Below are 27,389 nucleotides of genomic sequence, written 5' to 3' on the forward strand. Positions count from 1 at the left end.
CCATTCACGCCAATCCCTGGATTTCATCAGCTCTCTCTCTCCGTGTTTTCCAGCCTGCCTCTGTCTCGTCCCACACACACTCAGTCAGAGCGCGGCGTTGACAGCAACTGGCCACTGAGCAGCAGCCCACTCTGTCGGGGTTTGAGTCTCCATGCAAGACTGCTGAAAGAAAGAAGCTCTGATTCTCACAATTTTCTTTTTATTTGCAAGACAAGCGAATCATACTAAGCCCATCCACGGCAACAAACAACAGCACAATACGTTAAAAAAAAAGCTTTTAAGTGATTTTCTAGACTTTCTCATCACTTGTCTCACAACACACTCCCTTTGCACAATGTCTGGAGAGGACGCACCTGCCCAGCAGCAGCCAAACGCCGTGGACCAGAAGCAGGAGACCAAACCCGCCGAGGAGCCCAAACCCGAGCCTCCCAAGACGGATTCCCCAACCACCGCGGATGCCACCGCCGCCACCGCCGACGCAGCGGCCACCACTCCGGCGACCACCACCGAGGAAGACACGTTCTCCTACCGCGCCCTGGTGCTCACGGGCTACGGGGGCTATGATAAAGTCAAGCTGCAGGTGAAGAAGGGCAAGCCGGTGCTCAAGGCGGGCGAGCTGATGGTGCGGGTCAAGGCATGTGGTCTGAACTTCGCCGACCTGATGGCTCGCCAGGGGCTGTACGACCGGCTGCCGTCCCCGCCGGTCACCCCGGGCATGGAGTGCTCCGGGGTGGTGGAGGCGGTGGGCGAGGAAGTGACGGACAGAAAAGTAAGCATACCGCGCCCTCTTGGCTTTCTTCTTTTCTCGATTAAGGTGTTACTTTATTGTTTGTGTTCTATAGTGTTTAAGTGATGAAAATGTGTCTTGCTTGGTTTTTGGTGCAGAAAAGCATCAGAGTAGGCTATATGGGCGTGTCAGGTTGTGCTCAATGCTCTAAGAGTGGTGCTGCTGCTGTTTGAAACAGTTTCATGACCTGATCAATGTGTAGCTCATATGCTATTGGGTCAGGTTTTTAACACAATACTAGTGACAAATAAAGGGCTGTGGACTACTTTGAGCTGTCATGTTGGCTGTCATCCATCCACCCACTTGTGTAAAGGTGGGAGCATGGGTTGTCTCAAAGTAGAAAGCAACGCAACAGCATGTTGGAGTGTTCATATGGTGGGCTATTTAATATTCGTGCAAGAAGCCAAAGTGTGTAAACGACACGAGTTGAGTTGAGTACAATGAAGGCAGAAGCAGGCGTCGCCCCTCTTGTCTCCCTGGCGCGCACCGCTGTCTGTACGCACTTGAGCAATTTCCAGTAGGCCTAGAAAACAAAGCTACTGAGATAAAGATGGATTTACTGTTCATACGCAACATGCGCGTCCTAATTGAACACATGCATATCCAAGGGATAGGGTACTTAAGTTTCCAGCCCGTGCAAGCACTTGGCGTAGTCTACTGCGCTTTGATTGTGTGCCAAGGAGCGGAGAGGTGCGTCAAGTCAGCAAGAGACACAATGAGACCGGAAATGAAACTGCTCTGCCTTAGAAATTAAAGCGTTGATCAGTCCCCTGAGTTTTCTTTTACAAGAATAGGCTGTATATGCCTTCAAGATATGAAATGTAGGCTATCACTCAAGAAGGAAGGATGTTCGTGTAAAGCATGTTTGAATATAATACAGCCATGATTAGGCCATGTACAGTAGGCTAGGCCTATGTGATAGTGTCTATCATGTTTAGACGTAATGGCTCTAAATTAAACTTCACAAATACAATTTTTTGTGAAGAAAAACGCCACTTTGGTCTACATTTTATGCACCACTCCCTACTCAACTTTGCTTGCAAAATGTTCACAACGGGATTTTATTTTGGAGGCGATTGCCAGATGCCACCGCTGTTAATATGGCTGACTTGACTACGGTGTGGCTGAGACCGAAGTCACCGACGCCTTTTGTTACCGGGAGAGACGGTGGCGCACAGACTCACCGTGCGGAAAGGGCGAGGCGCGACGCATCAGACAGACAGCGTGGTGAAAGAAATGGGAAAAATAAATTGCTCACCCTCTTTGTGCAACAGAAAGCCTAAACTCTGTTGTGGTCAGAAAATATTTATTGCCATCAATATTTCAAGATTAAAGTTAAATCCCGCGCGCTCTCAGACAATGAAGCCAAGTCAATAAAAACAGATGTATTTTATGTTCAGCCACAATGAATGACGTGGTGATTGAAATAGAATAATCTCTCACTTTCTTACGTTACATGACGATTAACAGGCCTGCATGTCTGTCTCCATGGCTGCATGTCAACGCCTTCGTAAAGCCAATGAAAGCAGTGATGACTCACGCTATTTGTTGTAAACCACATTTTCTAACATAAGTGGTTTAATATCTAGATAACACCTATTTGATCTCATGTGTGATGCAAGTTCAGAATCAGTACATCTGGGAGTGGCACACACATGTCTGCCAAGAGTAAGTCAAAATGGGGGGCAGGGGGTCCATGCAGGAGTAACAGGGATGTGATTGGTGATCGGTCAGCCAATAGCTACGCAGACATTATAAAGGTTAAGACCTCTCTGTTTCTAAAATACTTTATAGCTTCTTTCCACATTGTCAGTCATGTAGATTGGATTTAAAGGTCGTGCTGTCCACACACACACACACACACACACACACACACACACACACACACACATACACACATACACATATTATCATCAAGTGCCTCACACTCCCACATCCCCTTGCATCCTGTATCTTATAGAATTAAGAGCCAATCCTTTTAATGGATGGAGATCAGTTGGCATCTAACTCAGTGGGAATGTGCTGACCCTGATGGCACAGAATTTTTTGGGAGGATCATCACTCACAGAGGAGCTCAATCTGTCTGACTATCTATCTCTGTTTCCCTCACTCACATACACACACACACACACACACACACATACACACCCACATCGTGCATGGATGCTCACAAAGACATACAACAATGGGTGTGTCTGATAGTGTGCTGCTCCCCATTGTGCTGTGTGCACGCGTTCATGCCATTTAATTAGATAATGCAACATAAACATAAGGTGCCTAGTAAAGTAAACTGTGATTGATTTTTAATTTCTATCCTGCTGACATTTCGACATAGTGCTGAACCTTGTGTTCTCTAATGTAAGTGCATTGCTTTCCCACACAGATACAAGACGTTGGCTATTTTGTCAAAGGTCTTGAAAAATGCACTTTCACTTCCATTGCTGCCCTCTAGCACTGAGGTCTTTGGCTTTGGTTTTCTCTCTATTGTGTTTTTTGCATGTATTAATTATGTATTTATTACTGTGGTACCTCCCATTGTATTCCAATAACCGCTTCAAAATGAGCATCCCCTTGAGAGGGACAATGAAGTAATACTACAGTGAGTGCCCTCACCCGAAATGACCTCAGACGACTTACGGGACAGTGAGTAAGCAAGGGGGGAGGAGAGAGGAAATATCCAAAAAACACACCAAAGCTCCCATGACACCAAACATCAGCATTTTTTTTCTCCCGCACTGCTTCTTTTTCTTTCTTCTTCTTTTTTTTTTTTTTTTTTTTTTTATTTTAGTTTGTCATGCTCTCCCTCGGTGAGTTTTAGCAGGATCTGACCCAGATGTTCTCAATTACCTCCCTCTGGCCCACATTGTCAGTCTGGTATTTCCTCCATCCTTCCCTCTATCTATCTCTCCTTCTTAATCTCTTAATTCGCCCTCTTTCGATCATAACGTCAGTGGATCCCTCTATCATACCGCCCTTCCCTTTATGTAGCCATGCTCTCTCCCTTTCTGCTTTTTTAGGACATCTATAACGTCTCCCCATGCTGCTCTTTCACCATATACTTGTCCTTTCTTTTAGTCAATGTATTGCATAGGTTTTAATAATACAAACACAAGGTAAAACCTATAAGAAATGGCATCTTCAGCAACATACTGTTCACTGTTAGATGCTATAGTTTAAAGAATCTGAGATCTCATATTTAGTATCCCCCACCTCAAGCTCATGCAACATGGTTTTCCTTGCTAAAGTCTGACATTTTTTGAGAGTGAAATTGTAGAGTTGCATCAGGGCTTCTAATTTTAACCAGAATGCAAAAACAGGAAAGGAGAAGATGTTATTTTTGTAGCATGGTATGCTGATTTGCATGATCAGAAGTGCAGTCAAGTGACTGTCACATATTTAGCAGTATCTAAGCAAGGCGTGGCCTTTATCATAGCATCATACAAACCGTGTTAAAGCACAATAACACCTACGCTGACACCAGGCGGATATTATGTTTCCTTTTAATTACATTTACGCGTATTCATGAAGGCCTTTTATGTGTGTGGGAGTTAACATTCAACCTTCGTCTTTCACCCTGGACCTGACTCGGGAACAATGTATCAGACATTTTGTTTTGCCCATTTTCTTTTCCCTGATAATTTTTTGCTGAGCTCAGAGCCTCCAAGCAGCTGACCGTGAGGCCCTGCATACCCCGAAATTGAATCACCGTACGATTAAGTCCTTTCATATACAGTTAACTGGAAGTGTCTTTGTTCAGCGCCCCCGCACTCTTGACCCCAACTGTGACTACATTTGGATGCAGTGGCATGAGGGCTGAGAAAGGAAGTGCAAGTGTGTGTGCGTGTGTGTGTGCGTGTGTGTGTGTGTTTGTCAGAGTGTTGAAGATGTTGAAACAGAACTGTCACAAGGCCCGGTCGCTTGGCCTTGAATGTTCCTGCCCAGATTCGGTGTGGCTGACAGTAACTCACAAGCTTTGTGTGGGCGCCGAAGAATAGCTGCAGATGCGTCTGAATGCTACGTGTTAGTCGACACATATATATACACACACACACACACACACACACACACACATATATATATATATATATGTGTGTGTGTGTGTTTCCTGTAATAAAAAAGCCTGAACTCCCCCATCTATCGATTTGTGCTGCTCTGTACCCCCAATTAAACCAGCAGGGCAGCGAGGCCAATGAGTTTGAAGTCATAAAAAAACGGGAAGAGCTGAGATGGAGATGGGAGAGAGAGTATGTGTAAAGGTGTCTATATTATTGGATTTCTTTTTCATTTTTAATCATCTTACTGTAGTGTGTTTTTTATATTTTTTTGTACTTTTCTTTAATTGTAGTCCAATTGCAATAGGTTTCTGTCTTCTTGTTTTGACTCCTCTGTAGATAACTTTGAATTGCATCCGTGTATGAAGTGTGCTATACAAATAAATTGCCTTGCCTAGAGTCAGCAGCATGAATAACAAAATGGGAAGGAAATTGAAAGTAGCCAATGGTGGAGAAAAGAAAGCTAAAAGTCTATTTTGACAATAAACCAAATGAGTGGACCTCCGAACAGAAAGATGCGGCGAGTATGACAACTGAAATAAAAAAAGAGGGCGATCTCTCTCTCTCTCTCTCTCTCTTAATTGGAGCGGATAGACAGCGAGAGACGCATGGCTCCCTCCAGACCATTAGTGAGAGAGGGCCCCGGGTGGAGAGGGTTTGTTCCCAGGAGGAGAGCAGAGCTTGTCTTATGCTCAGCCATGGGGAAGAATCCTGGCAGGGACTCTGATGAGTGGAGAGAGGCCAGGGGAGAAGATGGGGTCCCATTGTCCTGTCCATTCCCGCTGATGAGGTGGATACGGGACAGTGTGACACTCCTCAAAAAAATAGCATAGAAATAGGATCGGGATATGGAATGAGATGGTGGAAGGATGTAGAAATAGTTTAGGAAAGAGAGAGAGAGAGCGTCGAAGAAGGTGGCTAGACCGCTAGACGCAGACAGGATGAGAAGGGGAAGGAAGATGTTCTAAAGTTGTATATCAGGCAAAAGGAGTCAGGAAGCGAAAGAGAAAGAAGTGAGGAAAGTGGAAACGAGGCTGTGGGTGTGTGTGTGTGTGTGTGTGTGGGTGGGTGCGTGTGCGTGCGTGCGTACAACCTGTTTTGTGAGATCCAATTTGAGTTTTAGACCTTAGGAATGGGGACGTTTTTGGGAAATCTTGCTTCTTAGGACAGGCCTTTTAAAGGGCTCTTTGAGGGTTACGAGTACAACTATAGGTTTTAAGTTTTAGGTTAGAATTGTTTTAGGGTTAGTGTGGCGGTTGGGGTTAGGCATTTAGTTGTGATGGACAAGGTTAGGGTTAGGTGCTAGGGAATGCATTATGTCAACGAGGTGTCCTCACAAGTATAGCCGTACAAACCTGTGTGTATGTGTGTTAATGTCTGTGTGTGTGTGTGTTGGTGAGGGGGGGGGGGATTGTGTTGAGAGAGGGGTGGATAAGGGGGAGGAAGAAAACAGGAAGAGAGTTATAATGCAGCAGTCCTCTCTGTTTCCTGTGTCCCTTGAGTGGGCTCTCCTGATTGGCTGAGGGTTTATATCGAGGCCTCGTCCTTCTGGGAAGAGACGGCTGTGAATCGGAGGATCCCGATAAGGATAGTTTGGGAGCAAAAACATGGCAAGATAGTGAGTGTGGCGCGACGCCTTTGGCTTCCTGACTTCCAGGAGAGGGGCTGGGAAAGACACATCTACGTCACACACAGAGCAATTCTTACGTTTCCATTGAAGTCAAATTTTTGCTTAAAAAATTCTGAAAAAATCTCTTACGATATTCCTTTAAGCCACACACTTAGCACGCCGGCAGTGCTTGTTTTATTCAGAGCAGAACTTTCTCTGTGCTTCTCATCTTCTTTGAGTTTTTCCCTTTTGTGGCTCTGCTGCTGTAACTCTGAAAGCTCAACAATTAGAAATCAAACAGACCACAGATTTTTACATGTCCACGAGCCACCACATTACAAATAGGAAAACGGCTCTCATACTTTGGCAGCCATCCTGAGGCATTCGACCTGAAAAACGAGCCCTCTCTAAAAAGTCAATACGGAAACAGTTGTAAAATTGGTTACACAATGCCATTTCGGCTGATTCAAAAGGCATATAGCGGTGAAAGTTCTAGAATGCGACGCTGATGTATTTAGTTATTCATCCTACAGTACTTCTTCTTCGTCTTCCAACAAGTGCATTTCCCCAGGACACTCACTTTAAAAATGCATATGGCCAATAAGTTTGTCCATTCTGTGCTACTGTAGAATCATGGCAGTGCCAAACGGCAGATTCCATGGTGGCTAGCCCCACTGTTATGTAGATCGAAAAGGCTCGTTGTGAGAAAAAAAAAATATTTTCAAGCAATTAAACATTATTTAAAACATATATGAATGTTATTTAAGTCTGTTCTGAAAAACGGGCAATCAATTATACGCACTTCTCCTTTAAGTAATTATGTGTCTGTTCCAGGTTGGGGATAAGGTGATGGTGCTGAGCCGTTCTGGCCTGTGGCAGGAGGTGGCGGTGGTTCCAGCGACCCACACCTTCCTCATCCCCGAGGGCATGAGCTTTGAGGAGGCTGCAGCGCTCCCCGTCAACTACATCACCGCCTACATGATGCTGTTTGACTTCGGCAACCTGCGGCCCAACCAGAGCGTTCTCATTCACGCCGCTGCAGGTAAATAGATACACATACTGTACATAAAATAATAATACAGAAAAAAAATCCATTTCACACAGTGTAGATCAGCACACACAAAGCCTTTTATAATGTCAATTATAGGTTTGGAATGGATGCATCACTCTCCATGAAAAGGCCATTCATTCCGATGATGGTTGAGTTCATTATAAATGCATTAATAATTCATTCGCAAACTAAAGCTAACATTGTTTCGACCCCGTTTGCTGTCTTAGTATATGTGAAAACTGTCAGTGACTCAAAGTTCCAATATACCAGTAGATTCATGTTGTAATCATGAGACTGAAAGACACATTTAATGGGTCTGATCTCAGCCTATAGCCCTGAACGCTGCTAACTGATGTATATTCAGTATTGGTCACAAATGATGAGAATCATTTTGAAACTCTCTGCAGAAGCTCAACACAAAGATGCAAATGTTTTATTATGGCGTTGAGGAAACGCCTTTGAATGTTTTATTGTAGTGGACTTCTTCCTTTCTCTGCACCGCCTGTTTAATGCATTTCTTTTTCTATATGAATAATGTCTCGCTGGGGAGGGTCCCAATGTTCATTTGTATGAGAAATGGCTCCGACTGTGTGTTGCACCCTGTAACACTGACTGGAGCACCTGCCACCTAACACCTGCACTGCTGCAAGGGTCAGGGGTCGGCGTGAGTGGGTGGGTGGGTTGAAAATAAAAGATGGGGATTGAGGGAGTAAAAAAGCACCTGTTTTGGGGTGTGTTATGCACTGAGCCCAGAGAGCATTTTTAATTCTGTTGTGCTTACACAATCAGGCCAGCTGGAGAGAAGGAGAGTGCATTATTATTTGCCAAAAGAAATTATTCTCTCTGCGCGTTGTTCCCTATATCGGCCGGTGCAAAGCTATCACTTTTCCTCTCCTTCCTCGCTCGGGAGTCACCATGGGATCCCTCTGCATCTGGGACATTGTTTTTTTGGGGTGTGGTAGAGATATAAGCACAAAATACCTGAGCCTATTTTTTCATCCGAGAGACAAAAACATGAGCTCTGGGGACCTGCCAGCCCAAGTAGTGGATGTATCCGTTTGGCATTAACACAGTAAAACAAGAAAATTAATGGAGTTGTAAGGTAATCATTAAAGCTACAGTGCATAACTTTTTCATGTGAAGGAATGTTGGTTACATTCAGGCCATCGCCATATGAGTTGACATAAAGTTGACAAAGCCCACAAGGCAGCTCCATAAAAAATGTTGTTTCTCAGTATGGCTGGTGTCGTCCCCTGACGCTGGCACAAGCGCTCAGAAAAATACCAAGAAGCGACCAATAAATAATCCAGTAGTTGATTCTTCTACTTCTGTGAAAAAACCTGGACGTACAGCAGAAGTTATAAAATCCACCAAAGGCTTACCTCATGTAGAAGTTGTTGTAATTTCTCAGAATTCCTTTCAGCGACATAAGTTACGCACTATAGCTTTAAACTGTTCTGAGTCCTCAGAGCTGAATGACAGCTAATAGATTCATAGTTGTGGTGGGATTGGTGGTCCACAGAGGAATCCCAAATGTTTACGTTCAACCATATCATCTGGCTGATGTCACACACACACACACACACACACACACACACACACACACACACACACACACACACACACACACACACACATCTTGCCCGAGGGGTTTTCAGTTCAGTGTGTGTTTGCCGTTGGAGGAATGCTGTGGAAGTGTGGCCCAAGACACTTTTTCCCCACTGGTTGGGTTTGAGGCGGCGTCTCTGGTTTCCCGGGGCAGGCTGCCATGTCTCGGCCCCGCCAGCTGTCCGTACATCAGGATTTTTTAAAAGCAAGATTACTATGAGGCCATGACAAAAACATTTGCTTTAGCGGTCTGCTTCGCTGCACTCTTGTCATTCTTCACATGTGTAAATCATTATTGTACTGTACTGCGCGGCTCCATCGGGACCTTTTAAAGCCTTGTTGTTAAAAGCAGAAGACATGATAGTTGTACCTTCTGTGAGCGAGAAAAAAAGGTGTTACCAGAGTGAGAGATGTGCCCTTCCATATCTTAACACCCTCTCTATGTGTTGTGGTGGGACTGCACGGCTCACATGGTGCTGGAAGTGTGGAGGGGGGCAGGGGGAGGGGGGATACTCAACTGAGTATCTCAAAAATTGCCCCTGATATTCTCTGATGTATGAGAGAAAGAGATTGTGTTTTTCTGTTTTGCATGTCTCCCCAAGCCTGATATATTTTTTTAATATTATGAAGGAAATTGCGGACAGGGTGGTGTCATATATTCCGTCTTAAATCTACTCCAATACTGGAACTGGCTAGATCAATGTATTGTTGAAAATACTCATTCATCTATTTAATCTTCCAGTCCTTTCCTTGACAGAAAATGTATCTACAAAAATGTTCAATAATCCCTTAATCATTAGTCATTTATCAAGCAAAAAACCAAGCACTCACTGATTCTGGCTTTTCAAATGTCAGAATAAATCCGATTTTTCCCAACATCTTTCCTTATGGGAAACACTGAAGGTATTATCCATCCTCAGCAATGTACTTTGATTACCTGCAATTACTTTGAGATTACTGACTTAATGTCTAACCCATGCCTTGACTGTAATGTATCACTTGAAAATGTAGAACACCATTATGTAGAATAACATTCCCTGTTTCCCGTGTTCAATGTTTTCCCCAGAATTAAGAGAAGAAAAATCAATTCTAAGCAATACATCAGATAACAGAGCATGGATTGTATTTTGATTATGAAAAAATAAATTAAACAAGTACAACTCGAACCTGCCCACAGCTCCAGTGAACCCAAGATTTTGACCACACAGTGTTAGCATGCGGTTCAATGCTTTCTTCACCTCGTCAGGCTGTCTCACAAGACTGTGCAGCTGATGATCGCATATAAAGTCACAGATCCAAGTAAAACAGCAGTGGTTTTGTGTGACAGACATGAGACATGCCTGCACAACTCAACTGCATTCCTACTGGATCAGTTTATGTTGAGCAATGATAACATAGTGAGCGTGTATGTGACATAGTAGCAGTGTTTACCCCTTGGTCACATAGTACACTACCATTGAAACCAGTGTCATTGTTATCGAAGGCCTTGTAAGAGCCAGAAATGTAACAACGACCCAAAAATGTAGTTTAAAAATGAGATATCCCCCAAAATGTAATAATTGGTCGATAATGTAACAAAATGCTCAGGCTCAAAACATAATAACGGCAAGGCCCATTTTAGAACAACAGCTTGGTATGACAGCAGACAGAGCAGCCTCTTCTGCTTCGACTGAAATCAAATTATCTGATCAAAGCATCTTTTTAATAAATGCCTGGGGGGGGGGGGTTCATCCTCAGTTGATCTCGATCTGTTTATTCTCTTATAAGGATATAATCCACTGATTGAATCACATTAAGAGAAACAATCCTCCTCCTTTCAATTAGTTTTAGATTACCTGGTCTCTGACGCCCGTAGTGCAACATACACACAGCTAAACAGATGGTTCATTCTAAATTAAATACTAAAATTAATAATGCTCGATAACTTCATCTTCAAAAGGTATGGAAATACAACCTTATTAAGAAAGACATTGAACCCTAAATTGCTCACAATTGTTGTCCAGCACCTAATATACAGTATTTGGCCAGCACCCTGTGAGCTAGCCTGCTACCATCACTGTTGTATAATATTTAGTTCATTCACTATTTAACCTATAGAACTGTGCAGCGAGGGCCTTTACAGAGGGATGATAGGTTTTCTCCCTTTGTCCTTTTGCTTTTTCCATTGTTCCTAGTTTGCCACTAATGCCACATCAACTCATCGAGTGCTCTCCATAAAGAGCATCACTTCCTCAAACGTTTGGTGACCTTTATACCCACCACGCTCAGATGACCAGTGCAGACTGGTGCTGCTTACACTCCATCAGCCTGTCATGCCTTTGTGTGTGTGTGTGTGTGTGTGTGTGTGTGTGTGTGTGTGTGTGTGTGTGTGTGTGTGTGTGTGTGTGTGTGTGTGTGTGTGTGTGTGTGTGTGTGTGTGTGTGTGTGTGTGTGTGTGTGTGTGTGTGTGTGTGTGTGTGTGTGTGTGTGTGTGTGTGTGTGTGTGTGTGTGTGTGTGTGTGTGTGTGTGTGTGTGTGTGTGTGTGTGTGTGTGTGTGAATAGTAAGTCAACTCTGTGGTGAATAGTCCTCAGCTGCTTCTCTCGTGGGTTCCGCTCCTGTCCTTTCTCTCTCTCTCCAAACAATAGCTTGTTGTATTTCCTCCCATCGTGCCTCTGACAGCCACATCTGCATCCTCCGTTCCCGCTCCCCCCTCCACAACCTCATCCTCCCTCGGAATGACCTGGCCATATCCGTCCTGCAATCCTTGTCATCGAGGAGCGTGCGCACGTTTCCCATTTTTGTTTTCCCCACGAGGGCTTTTGGGTGGAGGGAGGCTCAGCGACATTTTGGATGTTCTGTATCTCGCAGGTCTTCACTCCACTTGTGGCCCGGCCAACAGCCCTTTTCCTCTGACCTCACCCTGAACTGGTCCTAATGTTTATGAACCCGAGCCAAGCCACCCCACCACTAGGCTACTACACCCACTCTACACATTCCTGCATACATATGGGGCTATCACTGCTTTCCAATGAATGACGTCCACCCCTGTTCTTCTCGAGTGACTACAGGTCAACGTCAAGTGTCGCACATTGTGTCGCAGCTGTGGAATGCATAATATGAATTGGGCGGTGTCGCAGGATCCTGTGTCATCAAATTAATCTGATAATTTGGCGTCATGAACTCAGTCACGTCCCCCCACTGTGTGTGTGTCAAGAATGACATTTTAGCATCAACGCGGCCAGATTTTATGTTTCAATAACCAACTGCAGTTTCTCTTTACTACTAAAAAAGATATCCTCACTAATAGCACGGTAAGGTGAAACTATAAAGAGCATATGCTATCAATCACCTCTTCTCATAAAGCTCGACAGCAGTGAGTTTGAGGTTTTGTGTGTTGGATTCCACACGTCCTCTGCGCTCTTTAAGCAGACTGTTATTAAACCTCGTACTTTTTCCCACCATCCAATTACGGTGGCTTCCATCCTTTTGCAGCTGGGTCTTGCTGGAGTGTCTGTGTGATGGATAGAGTTACACCAGGTTACACGGAGGAATATCTGGGAACATTTGATGTGTCCAGCTGCTGCCTGTTTCCTCAATATACAACCTTGAGAGTGATGGGTGACAGCGGTCACACAGCTGAGTTAAATCCTTGTTAATGGAGTCTATAGAGTTGAGCTGCAGGTTCTGGAATGTCATTTTTACCTCTTTAAATTCCTGTTTGAAAGTTTTCCTTTTAATGACACACCTCATGGTTCAATGTTAAATATTCTCTACAGTATTCTAAAGGGCATTTGATTTGAGCTGTATCTTGAAACTCAGGTTTCTACTAGACCTGGTCCTTGCTTTGACTTACTGGCTTTTTTAGATAAAAAAATATATTTTCTTATGCAGTTGCTCATTTTCTACTAACCAGCATAATTTCCCACTTATTTAAGTAGCATTGTCTATGCAAAAAAAGTACAGGACTTTTACATCTGAAACAAAAATACTCTCTAGCATCTCTGTGCCACACTCTTAGAAAGGTGCAGTGTTGAAATAAGTTTACTGCAAATGCTTAAAGCAAGTATAGCAGGTGGATGGATCTCTGAATGAGAGCACCATCTTGGTGTAGAACTTCACAACTGCTGTCAGACCTGCAGGCAGAGCCTTTGGCATGTGAGTCCTCAGCAACATAGTGTGCAGATGGGATTGAAAAATGAGTGGCATAAATACTTTTTAGGTTGGATGTTCACTAGAAACATGTGAGCTATGCGCTAATATATAGATTTGTATGCGTGTTATTTCACCCAGGACTCTCCCCAAGCCTATTTTTCTCATTCATTATTCTCCTGCAGTCCCTTGCTTACCTCAAGCATAGTTACATCTCCCATATAGACCCATTGTTCCTGGGAGCCATGATAAAAAAAAATTATGAAAGTGCCTTGAAAATGGTTTCCTCTCTACTCCTCCTTCGCAGTGTGTCTGCTCTGGAGGTCTTACCCTAGTTTAGAGAATGCTAATTCAGTCTGACCACTAAGCAGGAGACTGGGGCTGCGTGGTTGAACCGTCTCTGTGTTCCCCGGGCCCTGGCATCGCTGGCGGCAGATCAACTGCACTGATAGGAGAGGGAAACCAGGGCAACCTCCAACCTGAACCAACCAATCACATCGCTCGCTCGCGCTCTCACCGCCGCAGCCGTTAACAAGTGACCCCATCCACCCACCCCCCACCCTAACCACCACACACAGTCACAGGTGTATGTGAAAACTTCGTCAGGACACGTGTGTGTGTGTGTGTGTGTGTGTGTGTGTGTGTGTGTGTGTGTGTGTGTGTGTGTGTGTGTGTGTGTGTGTGTGTGTGTGTGTGTGTGTGTGTGTGTGTGTGTGTGTGTGTGTGTGTGTGTGTGTGTGTGTGTGTGTGTGTGTGTGTGTGTGTGTGTGTGTGTGTGTGTGTGTGTGTGTGTGTGTGTGTGTGTGTGTGTGTGTGTGTGTGTGTGTGTGTGTGTGTGTGTGTGTTCAAAATATGTCTATGCATATTATTAATATCGTCTTGTGTTTTGTTAGTTTGCAGTGTGAGAATTCGAAACTCAGGATATCACAGGGACCACCTCCACGCACCAGCAAAGGATGTTTTTTTAATTCACTCACCCAGAAACTAAAGATGGGCTTCCTCTCTGCTGCACACAGAGAACTGCACTATCAGAGAGAGAGAACATTAAACTGCTCCTCGAGCCCACAGAGCATGCACACCCACACACACACACACACACACACACACACACACACACACACACAGAAACACACAAACAACCCCACACACACACACACACACACACACACACACACACACACACAGAAACGCACAAACAACCACACACACTTACAGTCATCCAAGTATAAAAACACTGAGGTTAGATAATGCAGAGTAATACCTCAAGAGTACACGTTCACAAACAGCCGACCGCAGCTCCTATCGCCGTTACAGGGACCCATATCTGAACTCTGTAATGTAGAGAGTAGCAATAAAAAGTTCATTTATTTGGTTTCGGCTTGTTGATGTTGTAACGCAGCCACACAGCCAGTTTTGGGTAAGAAGAAAAATTCTTCTGGTCCACGTTTGTATTTCATGCTACTGCCACAGGCTAATGATAGGTTAAGGAAGACGAGAGTCCTTGAGGAAATGTGGAAATAAATGCAGGAGAAATTGAACACGAAAAACAACAGCAGCGCAGGGACCACCAGGCATCTCTCTCTGGTGTTGACAGTAGCCATATGGCCACCTCCAGTCAGTCCCCAGACTCACACCTGAGATAAAACCCTGACTCACACAGTTAAGGGATGCTCTGATGTGAGATCATTTTTATGTTTTGACAGACTTGACACATGAGCTGTCATGGCTGTCATAGCTCGAGAGATGCATTAATCCGAAACCAGGCAGACTTGCTATCCATCCCATTTTTTTTTTTGTCAATCTGAAAAATATTTCTGATGTCCTCAGGCACCCCTGCTGTCCAACTCTGGGTGTGGAAGCAATAACAGTGGCCTCAGTGTCAGCCTGGATTCCACTGTGTTTTGGGGAAAATTCCTCTCGTCGCTCCTAACAGTCATGTTATGGAAGCCAAGTGCAATGGGTGCCAAGATGCACGTACGTAACGATACAGAGCGGAAGACAAAACCCTGCTGTGTGTCCTGTTAGCTTTTTGACGTCTCCAAACTTACAAGTGTGAACAATAAAATAGAATCTTGACGAAAATTAAATAATCTGCAAAGATTTGCTCGCTATGTTTTCTCTTGTAAGGTGGATGGTCTTGAATCACACTCAATCCCACACTAAGAGAGACCATTTGAGTCTGAAGAAGTGATAGAAGGATAAAGTATGGGAAGCCACAGAAACAATGGGAACTGCAGAGGGTTAAATTTTTTTTTAAAATTTTAATCTCTGTGCATATTTGTGAAGATTAGCTGATACCAGCAGCCAGTCAGGTCTGTTCAAGGCTGCACAGCCGCGCTCCTCTCTCCTTTGTTTGTGTGTGTGTGTGTGTGTGTGTGTGTGTGTGTGTGTGTGTGTGTGTGTGTGTGTGTGTGTGTGTGTGTGTGTGTGTGTGTGTGTGTGTGTGTGTGTGTGTGTGTGTGTGTGTGTGTGTGTGTGTGTGTGTGTGTGTGTGTGTGTGTGTGTGTGTGTGTGTGTGTGTGTGTGTGTGTGTGTGTGTGTGTGAGAGAGGCAGCAAGGGGCCTCCTGGCATAGCTCAGCAGTCTTGTGATGGGAGATCAGGAGTTTGTTCTCAGGAGATTCAGAGACAGGTACCTGATCCCTCCCTGTCTGTGGGCATTATATTTCTATGACTGGAAAATGCATATTCTAACCTGAATTATGAGCAACAAAGATATCAGATTTAATAAAAAAAAAATTATGGTTATATTGTCATCAATGTAATGGCTTGAGGCCTGATTAGAGAGTGAATAACGAGACCAACTTACTTGTGTCAGGAATGAAGGTTGTTTTTTTCCTTTTTTCTCACTGACCTGACGAAGCGGAAACACAAGGGGGAATCACTGTGTTTATGACAGCAGCGCTAGTTAAATATTAATACGTGAGTGTCTGGCTGTAAATGCGTGTGGATTAATGGATGCATCATCGCGTCTGACACTTTTTTTTCACGCCTGTATCTGAGGGTTGCTACTATGTGACTGAGCCATTTGTTGAAGCAGCTCTTAACCCCCACTCAGACAATGCATATTCAACATTTTCTCACTTTTTCTATCTCTCTCTCTCTCTCTTTCCTCCTGCCTCAGTTACTCGTTGTGTCAAAGACAAACTGATGCACATTTGCTAGTGTTTTATGTGAAAAAATATGATGAGTACATTTGTTACACATATCACTACAGCATACGACCACTTCCCTTTAATTTGCCTCTGAATTACTCCTGAACATACAAAAACCTTGACACATACTTTCAGGTGGCTGGCTATTCAAAGAGGAAAGTATGACCCAGACCCAGCCTGTTGATTATAAACTGATGATTTGAGGTGATTTGGCATCAAACTCCTTCTGTGTGAATCTCTCATATGCCCAAAGGAAGAGCAGTCAATAAAACAAAATGGCTCCCTTTGCTCAGTCATTGCTGGCAATTTGGCAGAGGTTTCCTTGGCAACGCAAACTTGTGGTGTCTGGCTGAGGACAACGAGAGATGGTGCTTGTTATAAAGCAGCGGCAACAACACTCACATCCACAACGGATACAGCCTTGAATTTGTTTTCTCATCAATTCCCCCCCTCTGTGTCAGCAGGCGTGATTATAGTAGTGCAGAGCCATTCATTCATCTCTCACAGTGAGCTCTCAGATGAAAATCAAAAATGTTTTTGGTCTTTCCACAGAAATTCAAATTATATTTAAATGTTTTTTTTTGCCATTTGAATATCAAGAGACCACTTTCTGTAGCAAAGCCCTTTGGGAATAAAATGCTCTGAAATGAACCTTTTCTTTTTCGTTTTCATACTGAGCCATTCCTGGTCAGAAATGAACTAAGAGGATAATTTGATTGGGCACATTGATCTCATCATTACAGCTTAGTTTGTTTTCTTTGGCCAGCGTCAGTGCTGTTTTTATGTGATAGTGCTGCCTCAGAGACTGCCAGGATGTCGTTGAGGAAATTGTGCTATTCAAGTGGGGATTTTTATGCCCGAGATGAGGAGCGGACCAGAGGAGCATGATACAGTGTAATCAAATGCACAAGTTTATACCCACATAAAAGATATATAGACGTCATTATTTTGACTTTAAGATATCTTGATTATATCATATGCAATGAAACATCAGAGAATAAACTTCACGAATGAAATGGCTGTACAATTACTGGTCTAGTTGAGCATACACAAAATAGATTATAGGCGATGTGCGTATTTGTCCAAATTAACTATCGAGTTTTGATTGTCTTACAATAAAAATGTATATACCAAATGGGTTTTCCTAAAATGCATTGTTTTGTCACTCAGTTAAAAGCAAGGCTAGACATTAGACATGGAAATTGTGCAACTTACAACTGGTTATAATATGTGTCATTTGTGAGAGTGTGCGCACGTTCTTTCTTTTTTTCAGTGAAAGAGAGAAAGAAGAGAGAAGGATTTTCATACATTTGTTATTCCGCATGATGTAATCGGAAATCTAATAGATTCAAGGAGTTTGTCTTCCTCTTTGCTTATTATTGCACAAGTCTCATCAAATGTGCACATGCTTTCTCATGCATCTTCCTGCATCTCTGATTATTTCACTGTGTGTTCTTATTAAATATTAAATGTTTGGGTTTGGTTGCTTATTTCAGCAAACTAACCATGATTTTTATCATTCATTTTATTCAAACTGTCCAGCAGTTTGGCCGCTCAGCTATGCCATTAAACATTGTTTTGAATGTACGTGTGGCTTTGTGCTGCTTTATTCTCTGGTATCAGATAAGACATGCTCTTAACTCATTCAGGCATACATGACCTTTGTGGATGCATTTCAGTTCAAGTCCTCAAGTCAACCTCCATTTCAAACAAGCCACTGCTTATCAGTAACCTATTACTTCTTGCCCTGGCTACGTTCGCAAACATTGGCTGAGGCATTTGCCACAACTATGTACACACTTTCAAATACAGTGAACACAAACACAGATATCCTGAACGTCCACCGCAGCACACAGTCTCACAGCACTTTGTCTTTGAAAAGTTATCTCGTACCACAAAGCACTTTTTGTTTTTCAGGTGGTAAAGAGCAGTGTTTGTGTAATTTGTAGATAGAATGTTTTCCAGCCCTCCTTTCTTAACAAAACTGATCCCTCAGCTAGATTTTTTGTCTTGTGGAATTTTAGACAGGTTGTCCTCAGTAAGGGGACGCCAGAAAATTAGATGTGTCATTTGAGCTACAATGGCGACCTTCTCCAAAATTTGGATGTTTGTGTGTGTGCATCTGTGTGTGGGTGTCTATTCTCCCCAGGGCCATCGGTATAATGTAATTTTGTTTAATGCGCTCGTTACATACCCCTTGAGCAAAAACACGATACGCTGTTATTGACTGGCCTGATTGGGACAAATCACATTTACCTGCCAAATAAAATACGCTTCGAATGGGAATTCTTGGTTGCCTTCAGCGACTGTTCTGTTCACTGTGTCCTTTGTGTTGCCTTTTATTCGGTTACGCTTGAATCCATGCAGTAGAATCCATCACAAGTTGTCCTGAAATCGATATTTATTCCACAAAATCTCAACTCTTTATGAACCCTTGCCCCTTTTCCGTCAGGTGGTGTGGGCATTGCTGCCACTCAGCTGTGCAAAACAGTGAAGGAGGTGACTGTGTTCGGCACGGCATCGGCCAGCAAGCACGAGACCATCAGCCAGGGCGGAGTCACGCATCCCATCGACTATCGCACCAAGGACTATGTGGAGGAAGTCCGCAAGATCAGTCCCAAAGGTGAGGAACTTGGGCCATCTGCACTGGGAGTACTAATCTAAATTGGGACTTTGTGTGTGTAAAGAGTGGAAATATAAAGTAAATTAACCAGTTCAAATCATCTACAGGTGCATAGCCTACTGGGTTTTAGAATTTCATGAGCTGCTAGCCATAATAATCAAAATTTTAACAAAAAAAGACATGAAATATTTCCCTTTATGTGTAATGAATCACCTTTTGAATTAAATGTTTTAGGTGCACCTGTGCCCGAGCATTACAGTAGGCTAATGGACATTGTTATTCCTGAGCAAATGCACAGCAGTTGTTGGTCAGTATTGAAAAACAGACTCACAGTGAGATGATACATTTTCATTTACTTTGTTGATCTTCTAAAGAGACAATTCTCAGCAGAGCTGGCTTCCACGTACGCTAGACTGACAGCATGTAGGGAGAGTCATCTTTCCCACTAAGCAATCTTGTTTCACTAAGCAGCAACTGTTGGGATTCTTATCGCTATCAATATTGCATGCACAGTGTTTTATGTAGATGTGTCCCTAGCCTAGCTCGCTAAGAGGGGGCACACAAATCGCTGCTTTTCAGCAACATGAAACAACGTCCAGTTCCTGTTTAGTTTTTTTTTCTATCGCCTACTGCTGTGTTCCCAGCAGGATGGAGAGACTGTTATTATGCCAGAGGCTCATTTCATAGTCCCCTCTCCAACTCATCTGTGTTCTTTGTGGCGTGGGGCGAGACAGGCCGACATTACAGTGACGGATAGGAAGAGAGCGAGAGCTGACACTTTAGACAGAATGTATCTAATTAGAAGCCTGGATCGATGTGCAGCCCTGCCTGCTACCTTTCACTCTGTCTTCGGCTCACTGTCAATTCATCTGGGCTGTGGTCAAGACGGAGCCCATGCTGTGAGCCTCCCACCATCAATGGAAGCTGGGTTTAATGAAGCAAGAAGGGGTATAGCCCAATTCGAGGAGTCCCCTCTGGCACAAAGGGACATCATTAAAGCCTCTGGAAACCTGGTCTAAAATAGTCAAAATCAATATATGATATCAAAGGTGGGTGTCTCGATAAACTTTTGCAAAAATCGTATTGTGTAATAAGAACCAGAGCATTGCCCGCCTCATCTAAACCGGATTTCTGGGAAGTTAATCATACTTAAATGACAATATCATTCATTTGGATTGATAAATATGCCTAATTATTTTTCCGATGCTGACTATCATGCAACCATCTCCCCAAGTTCCATAGTTAGAAGGATTTTGTGCATTCCGGTTTACAGGGGCTTTAAGGCCAAAGCCACAGAGAAACCTTCGTAGTTAGGTTGCTATGCTTTACCGTCTGTGAAGAGGTGGGTTAGTTTCCCTCTCCATTTAGGAAAGGCATAGACATAGACAGAGAGGCATTTTAGTCCTCTGGTCTTATCAGTGACAAGAATGAGAAAACATAAAACAAGTAGGATTAGGATCCCAACGTCCACTCCTCCTCTCCTCTCTTGGCGCACGTCTGGGTTCCTCTTCATGTAAATATGCCAAAACTTGGCTGCGCTCGCTTCTCCTAGTGTAGTACTCCTAGTGAACTGTGGCATGCGGAGAGGGCGGCTGAGGAGACTTGGCAGGCTGCTCTTACTGTATTCACACTGATGATAATTGACCACTTCTTCTCTCTTCTTCTGCTCCAGGTCTGGACATCGTACTGGACCCTCTCGGAGGATCAGACACCCATAAGGCCTACAATCTGCTGAAGCCTATGGGAAAACTTATCACTTATGGTAAGCCATGTTTATGAGCCAAAGTCAAATAATAATGAAGCCTCAACCCCCTCAAGAAATGTGCTTCTTCTACATATGATGGTGAAGACTTCTCCAGCTGTATCATCATCCAAGCTCCTCCAGATTATTCACTGTTATATTTATCACACCTTCTTATATAATGCCTTTAACCAAACATGTGTTATAAAGGCTTGTTGGCAGCGCTGCACAGCAGGTTAGGAAGCACAAAGGTTAACTCATTCATTGTTAATGTCATGGCTAGCTACCAGCGCAAGCTAGCAGGGGACAGAAATACCCATACCCATGGAATCTCTAAACTCATCTTTACTCTTACTGAACTCATTTACTATTTATCCTATTTATCTCCAAGTTATATGTGGCAATTTCTATAGCTTTCTTGTATTTTTAAATATTATTTTACTTATTAGTTAGTTTACTACTTACTTTGTTTTTAAAATTTTAATTACCTCTTTGGACGAAAGTGGTAGTGTTTTTATCACACCAGAGACGGCTGTTATAAAGATCTTTGCTAGCGTGTGCCAGTGGTGCATATACTAGTTTAGGAAGGAAGTGAAAGAGAGACCTCAAGATGCATCCTGATGAGGTTATGTATTTACAGTCTATGACTATGTAAGTTTGATAATGGTAACATGACGATGGTGAAGCAAAGTACATTTTTATTTAGTAGGCCTACCGTTCAGGAAAGAGAGCCTTTTCTGGTATGCGTGTCGCAGAATCGTACCCAAGAAAAGGCATTAATAATTACTTTTCACTGATGGTCTTGTTCGCTGTTACAGGTCATATATAATCATCAGAGGAAAAATGACACTGTTTCATAAACATTGAAGAGTTCCTTGTAGGCTCTTTTAACAGCCAAAAATCACAAAAACTTGGCAGCTGCAAATTCAATCATTTTGGGACTTCTTTATTCTCGTATAAGCTTCCTGGGATCCTGGCCTATAACTGTTAAGTAAATCAACACAGCACATTCAAAAATGCTTTCCACACTTGCCAAAGAGGAAAGCTGCTTCCTGGTGGGCAGTGTGACCTCTCTGTAGCAGGCCGTGTCCTCAGTGTGCTGTGTGTCATCCGTGGGAAGGGGCCTTTTACGCTTTGCTCTGTTGCGATGCCAATCTGAAGCCAGCGTGCATGCGACAGTGGGCGGGGTCGGCATCCATGGAGAACAGGGCCTTGCCTTTAGCATGCTGCTACGAAAACCCACTACCAGGCATGGTCCTCTCCCCACCCTCACCCGTTGGGTTCACCACCTCTCTTACCCCTACAGAACCCCCCCTAGCCGGTCCCTTCGTGCTGCCTGCTCCTCTTCCAGCGTATCAGAAGTATGTGTGGTGGTGGAACAATGGGCGTTCTATCCACACGAAAACCTGGAATGTGTCTGAATGTAGCGGCCCTGGTCCCTCTCTTCTCTCAGAGCACGCTTTGTGTCCCCTGTTTCCCCCATAGAGAGAGACACACACATAGACATTGGTAGCATGGGAGGCTGTGTGAACACAGGAGGAGGGCATAGGAAGGGGATGTGGTGACAGTGAGAGCTGAATTGTTGAAGAGGTTTTCAGGATGGAAGGCGTAGGTGAGAGTGTGATTGTATAGAGAAAGAGAGGTGGAGTGAAGATAGAAAACAGAACTAACGAGTATAGGGGGCACCTGGTAGCACCTTTGACGTTTTTCCAAATGATTATTTAGGATCTTATTTTTGTCAGTAATTGTTTTGGCCGGGAAAGTGAAGAAATGAGACTTCTCCAAAGCCTACGTTTTTTTTGTTGCTTTTTTCAACCAAAAATTAAAAAAATAAAAAATTGAACCTCTTGCTTGCAAACAAGTGGATACAGAACTATGCATTTCATCCATGTGGGGCTTTATTTATTTATTATTTTACTTTATTTGTTTTTTTTACTTGGATGTACTTTATATGGACAGAAGTCAGTTCAACTGTTGACTAAAATTGAACAATATTATACAAAAACTCTTAAGATTTTCAATGTTAAAGGTTATAAAACTGAGAATGTGGCAAAGCTGCACGTTTTGGAAGCTGGAACCAGCAAAGGTTTGGCATTTTTAAATGACTTAAAGGATTCCATTATCCAAATTCTGTTAACCCATTTCCTGTCCATTTAAAAATTCCAGCGATTGTTTCTCCACTAAACGAGAAAAGTTTGACAATTAGGTGACGGCAAAGTGGGGACAGTCAGAGCAAAAGAGAAAGAGTGGGCAGATAATTTAATAGAAAATGCCCCAGACGTCTAAACAGTTCTGTAAATCAATCACACACACACACACACACACACACACACACACACACACACACACACACACACACACACACACACACACACACACACACACACACACACACACACACACACACACACACACACACACAAACCCTAACAAACTCTTCTTTGGACTTCGGAGTATAAATTGAGATTCTTTCTCCCTACATCTCTGCCAGGTACATCTAACATGCTAGCTGGCCAGAAGAAGAACCTTCTCGCCGTGGCCAAGAACTGGTACCATCAGTTCTCCATCCACACACTCAGCCTGATCCAGGGGAACAAGTCTGTGTGCGGCTTCCACCTGGGCTACCTGGATGGGGAGACGGAGCTCATCAACCAGACCATGAACATAGTGCTGGATCTCTACAAGCAGGACAAGATCAAGCCACACATTGACTCTACCTGGCACCTTGAGCAGGTCGGTCACCCTTTACTTCTTGTGTGCGGATTGAAAATGTTCTTCTGTATTTGCCCTGAAATCAATGATTGGCACGATCCATTTAATATCTCAGGAGGCAGCAGGTATAGTGTTGTAAAATCAGTAAGCGTGACTGCACTATTGATTCACAGGATTTGTGAACAACATCAATTGAGAGGACAAACAGTATATCAAATATACATACTGTATATACATGTACCAAAACATTTCCTATTATATTGTGTTAAAGAAGACCTGTTATGAAAGCAAAATTGCCAAAACATCTTAAAATCGACCAGAAGAGACTAGTAGACCAAAAGCATCCTTGTTAGCCTATAGTCTGTGACATGGGTGCATTTACACCTGAATTACCTCTATTTTTTCCGCTGTGTGCTTATAACCCGGTCACCCAGGATTCATGTGAATGCCAGGATGGCTTTGTTTGTGCAGGCTTTAGCCGCGGTATACGCAGAGGCTGGGTGTGGCTCAGATTCAATGAGGGATGGACATTCGACAGGCCAAGTTTGTCCACAAGAAGCACTGTACTGTATGTGCCTCCCCAAGCGTAACTCACTCAGACAGACAGACAGACAGACTCGGACTGTTGCTGACACAAAATTAGGACTGCTAACAGATATGAATTGAGACAGAGTGTGAAAAAAACACGGAAAGAGAACGAGGCGATTCACAGGCTGACATCCTCTGTTGTCAAAGTCCGAGTTGGTCAGCGTTTTGGCCCGCTGTCTTTCACTGCCATCTGACGCTCTTTCTCTGCCTCTCCATCTGTCCACTCTTTCATATATTTCTCTTCGTCTTTAGCTTATTGACTCCTCTCTCTCTCTCTCTCTCTCTCTCTCTCTCTCTCTCTCTCTCTCTCTCTCTCTCTCTCTGTCTCGCTCAATTTTCCCTGTATCCTCTCCTATCCTCACAGTGCATCTTCTTCTTTTTTTTGTGCTTTTTTCTCTCTTGTTGCTATGGTGACATCCTTTGGTCAGAGTGTGCGTCTGTCTTAGGGAGGGGCCCTGATGTATGAGAAAGAGACATGGAAGCAGCCTGGGGATGAGAGAAGAAGGTATATCTTTATCTAGCTTGAAGAGGTAGGGCGTGCACAGGTTTAAGTGTAAGATAAAAAGAAAACTTTATTGTCCATTCCATTACATGAAATGGAAATGTGCCTTTGGCATTCTGGCACACAGAATAACAGAGCGTGAGATAAAATTGAAATACATTAAAAAAAAATCATTAAGGCATTAAAGACAAAAAAGCTGCTTTGGCGATTGTTAATCAGATAAATGATGGATTACTACAAGTCGAGGACGGATGCCACGCCCTGACCTCATCCATCTCAGAGCCCTTCCTCCATTATCACTCTTTGTTTTTCCAATAATCAATAAACATTCTTGGACAGTAATTTGGAAATTAGCATTATGCCTTCCGCCTGTGTTTTTTTCCCTTTTGGTTCATTTTCTACGTCTGCATTGATACCCATGATAATGGTCATGTCTGACTGTGGCCATAAATAGCTAGACTCCAGTCTGAAATGCCCTGGGGAAACCAGAGAGTTTGACAGATCTTGGAGGAGAGGAAAGGATGGAAGAGGGTGGAATCATCAAAAACTAGCCTCAGTCGCTCTCACTGTGACTTTCATTCACAATGAAACTGAGCCTTATGATTCCCGGAGTAACCCCTCCCTCCCTTTCACTTTCTGCGAGGTAGCTATGCTCCTGATCTGAAGGACACCAGTTGCTGCATTTGCCCACCCCCCCCCCCCCCCACACACACACACACACACTTTCACTTTAAACTCCCACACACTCCCCCCTTCCCATGTGACTGAGTCGTCAGGGCCACGTATAAGCCAGGCTTTACGTTGCTAGGAGATGGCCCTGTTGCCGTGGCATTGGTCGTTAGGTGTTCTGCCTGCCTTGCGCGAAGAGGGAGGGAGGGATGGAGAGAGGGAGGGAGGGAGGGAGGGATGTGCAGGCGATGGAGGCAGTAGGAACAGACAGTGGACAGAGGTCTCTGGTCAAACGGAGGGTGTGGCCGGTCTGGCTCTCGTCATTACGACTGACAGTCCATGGGACGATCCATCGTTGGAGGGTTGGGTTTGGTTGATTGGTTGTCGACACATGAGCGTCCGCCTCCAACAGTAAAATGATTGGTTAGCTGTAATAAATTAAGCTTTATGTCACAAAAAATATGTAATAGTTCCACAAATGTTTTTAATTTACTCAAAGAAAATTATGAATGTTATGTAAAAAGATCTTCCATGATCAACATCAGATAAGCCACTTCTAAATGTATCACTATTTAATTCAAGAAGTGCTGTGTCCTGAGAATTAAAGGTGTAGTCCTCGATTCCGGAGATCGGAGAATGCTTGTAATAAAAAAATATTTTTTCAACATCTGTGAATATCTCCTTACGATTCGCTACCGGCATGTACATTGTATGCCCTGAAAAAAAGTTGGTGTTAATATACAGCCTAGGCTCTGTAAACAAAGTGACTCAGACCAACCCCTGGAAGATAGCAAAAATATTAGGCTATCTATAGGCTACTGATACTTTGGCTCTGATAAGTATTTGGCTTAAAACCCTATTTATTGTCACACTTGCTACAGAAGGCTACTACTAAAAACACATGCTACCTGTATTTTTGTAGCAATGAATCTTAGCCTATATCGATAGCATTGTTTCTATAACTACGGTGACTCGGACCAAGCCCGTTTACATAGCATACACTTTTCTTCAGTGGCTCCACCTTTTATTAACAAATTTAAAGGACCAATGATGAAGTAGAGAGGTGACACTATTTTCGGATTAGGATAAATGTGTTGTTCTGTAGCTTTGGGATATTAGATGAAATGGTACAAAGAAAGAAAAACAAACTCGTTCTTTCTTGTTTGTGCCTGTATTTAATTAATAGTTAACTAGAATGTATTCATTAACACATTCAGATATTGAAAGTAAGTGTTTGAAGTACATGTTATTCCTTTAAATTATTTTGTTATCCTTCTTTTATCCGTTATTTTACATTGTTTCTGCAGCTGCAACACTTTCTCATTTACCCTCAAAGATGATTAAAGTCTCAGATATAAACAAATGTAGTTTCTCATATGCTACATATTAAAGTTAGATTTGAAGAGTGCAAGCCTTTAACATTTATCTCCACTGTTTGACAAAACAGAAGATTAGTGGCATAGAAGGAGGCTTGTGTTGCTGTGGATATGTGTTGGAGGAGGAGAAACTGGTGACTTCTGCAATAGATTTTACTCAATGACAGGTGTATTTAAAATCTTCCTTGCCCTCCTTTCACCCCCCCCCCCCCCTTAAGGAACACTATGTAGCTTGTGCTCTGTCAGAGAAGGGAACATTTTCTAAGCTTTATTCTCACAACTGAACAAACAGTATTCCCTCCTGGTGTTTTGTTCCAGGTGCCTCTAAATAATTTTGTTTTGATTTATGATTATAGAATGATTCAATATGTGATGAAAATAGGTTTTGTAAACTAACAGCCGACCCTGCAAATGTAAACCAACCCTCTCTCCCCTTGAACTGCATAGTGCATCTTTTAGTTTTCCCTCGTTATGTTACTATCTCCCTTCTTTTTATCTCTCCATCCAGGTTGGCGACGCCATGAGGAAAATGCAGGAGAGGAACAACATCGGCAAAGTGATCCTCACCACGGAGCCCATGCCTGAGGAGGAGAAGAAAGAGGAGGCCAAGAAGGAGGACAAGAAAGAGGAGAAGAAGAAAGAGGACAAGAAGAAGGAGGAGAAGAAGAAGGACGATGGCAAGAAGGAGGAGAAGAAGAAAGAGGAGCCCAAGAAAGAGGAAGAGAAGAAGGAAGAGCCCAAGAAGGAGGAGAAGTGAGCAGACCAGCGGGGAAGTTTGTGTCCTGGGA

At 43.3% G+C, this 27,389-nt stretch overlaps 1 protein-coding gene across 1 annotated transcript; it reads left to right on the forward strand.

The window, feature by feature from the left end:
* Positions 1-114: 114 nt before the first annotated feature.
* On the forward strand, positions 115-27,389 carry vat1 (vesicle amine transport 1). The gene is made up of 6 exons (XM_080044049.1): positions 115-769; positions 7,283-7,490; positions 18,843-19,013; positions 20,686-20,775; positions 23,246-23,487; positions 27,110-27,389. Exons 1-6 carry the CDS (start codon positions 335-337, stop codon positions 27,356-27,358), a joined length of 1,395 nt encoding a protein of 464 aa, XP_079900175.1. The 5' UTR covers positions 115-334; the 3' UTR covers positions 27,359-27,389.

This window comes from Ammodytes marinus (assembly GCF_949987685.1).
Source record: "Ammodytes marinus genome assembly, chromosome: 16".
Classification (NCBI taxonomy): Eukaryota; Metazoa; Chordata; class Actinopteri; order Uranoscopiformes; family Ammodytidae; genus Ammodytes; species Ammodytes marinus.

Coding starts and splice junctions, on each gene's coding strand:
- vat1 (XM_080044049.1), top strand. CDS start 335: ATGTCTGGAGAGGACGCACCTGCCCAGCAGCAGCCAAACGCCGTGGAC. Junction 20,776..23,245: donor GGGAAAACTTATCACTTATG/GTAAGCCATGTT, acceptor CATCTCTGCCAG/GTACATCTAACATGCTAGCT. Junction 23,488..27,109: donor CTACCTGGCACCTTGAGCAG/GTCGGTCACCCT, acceptor CTCTCCATCCAG/GTTGGCGACGCCATGAGGAA.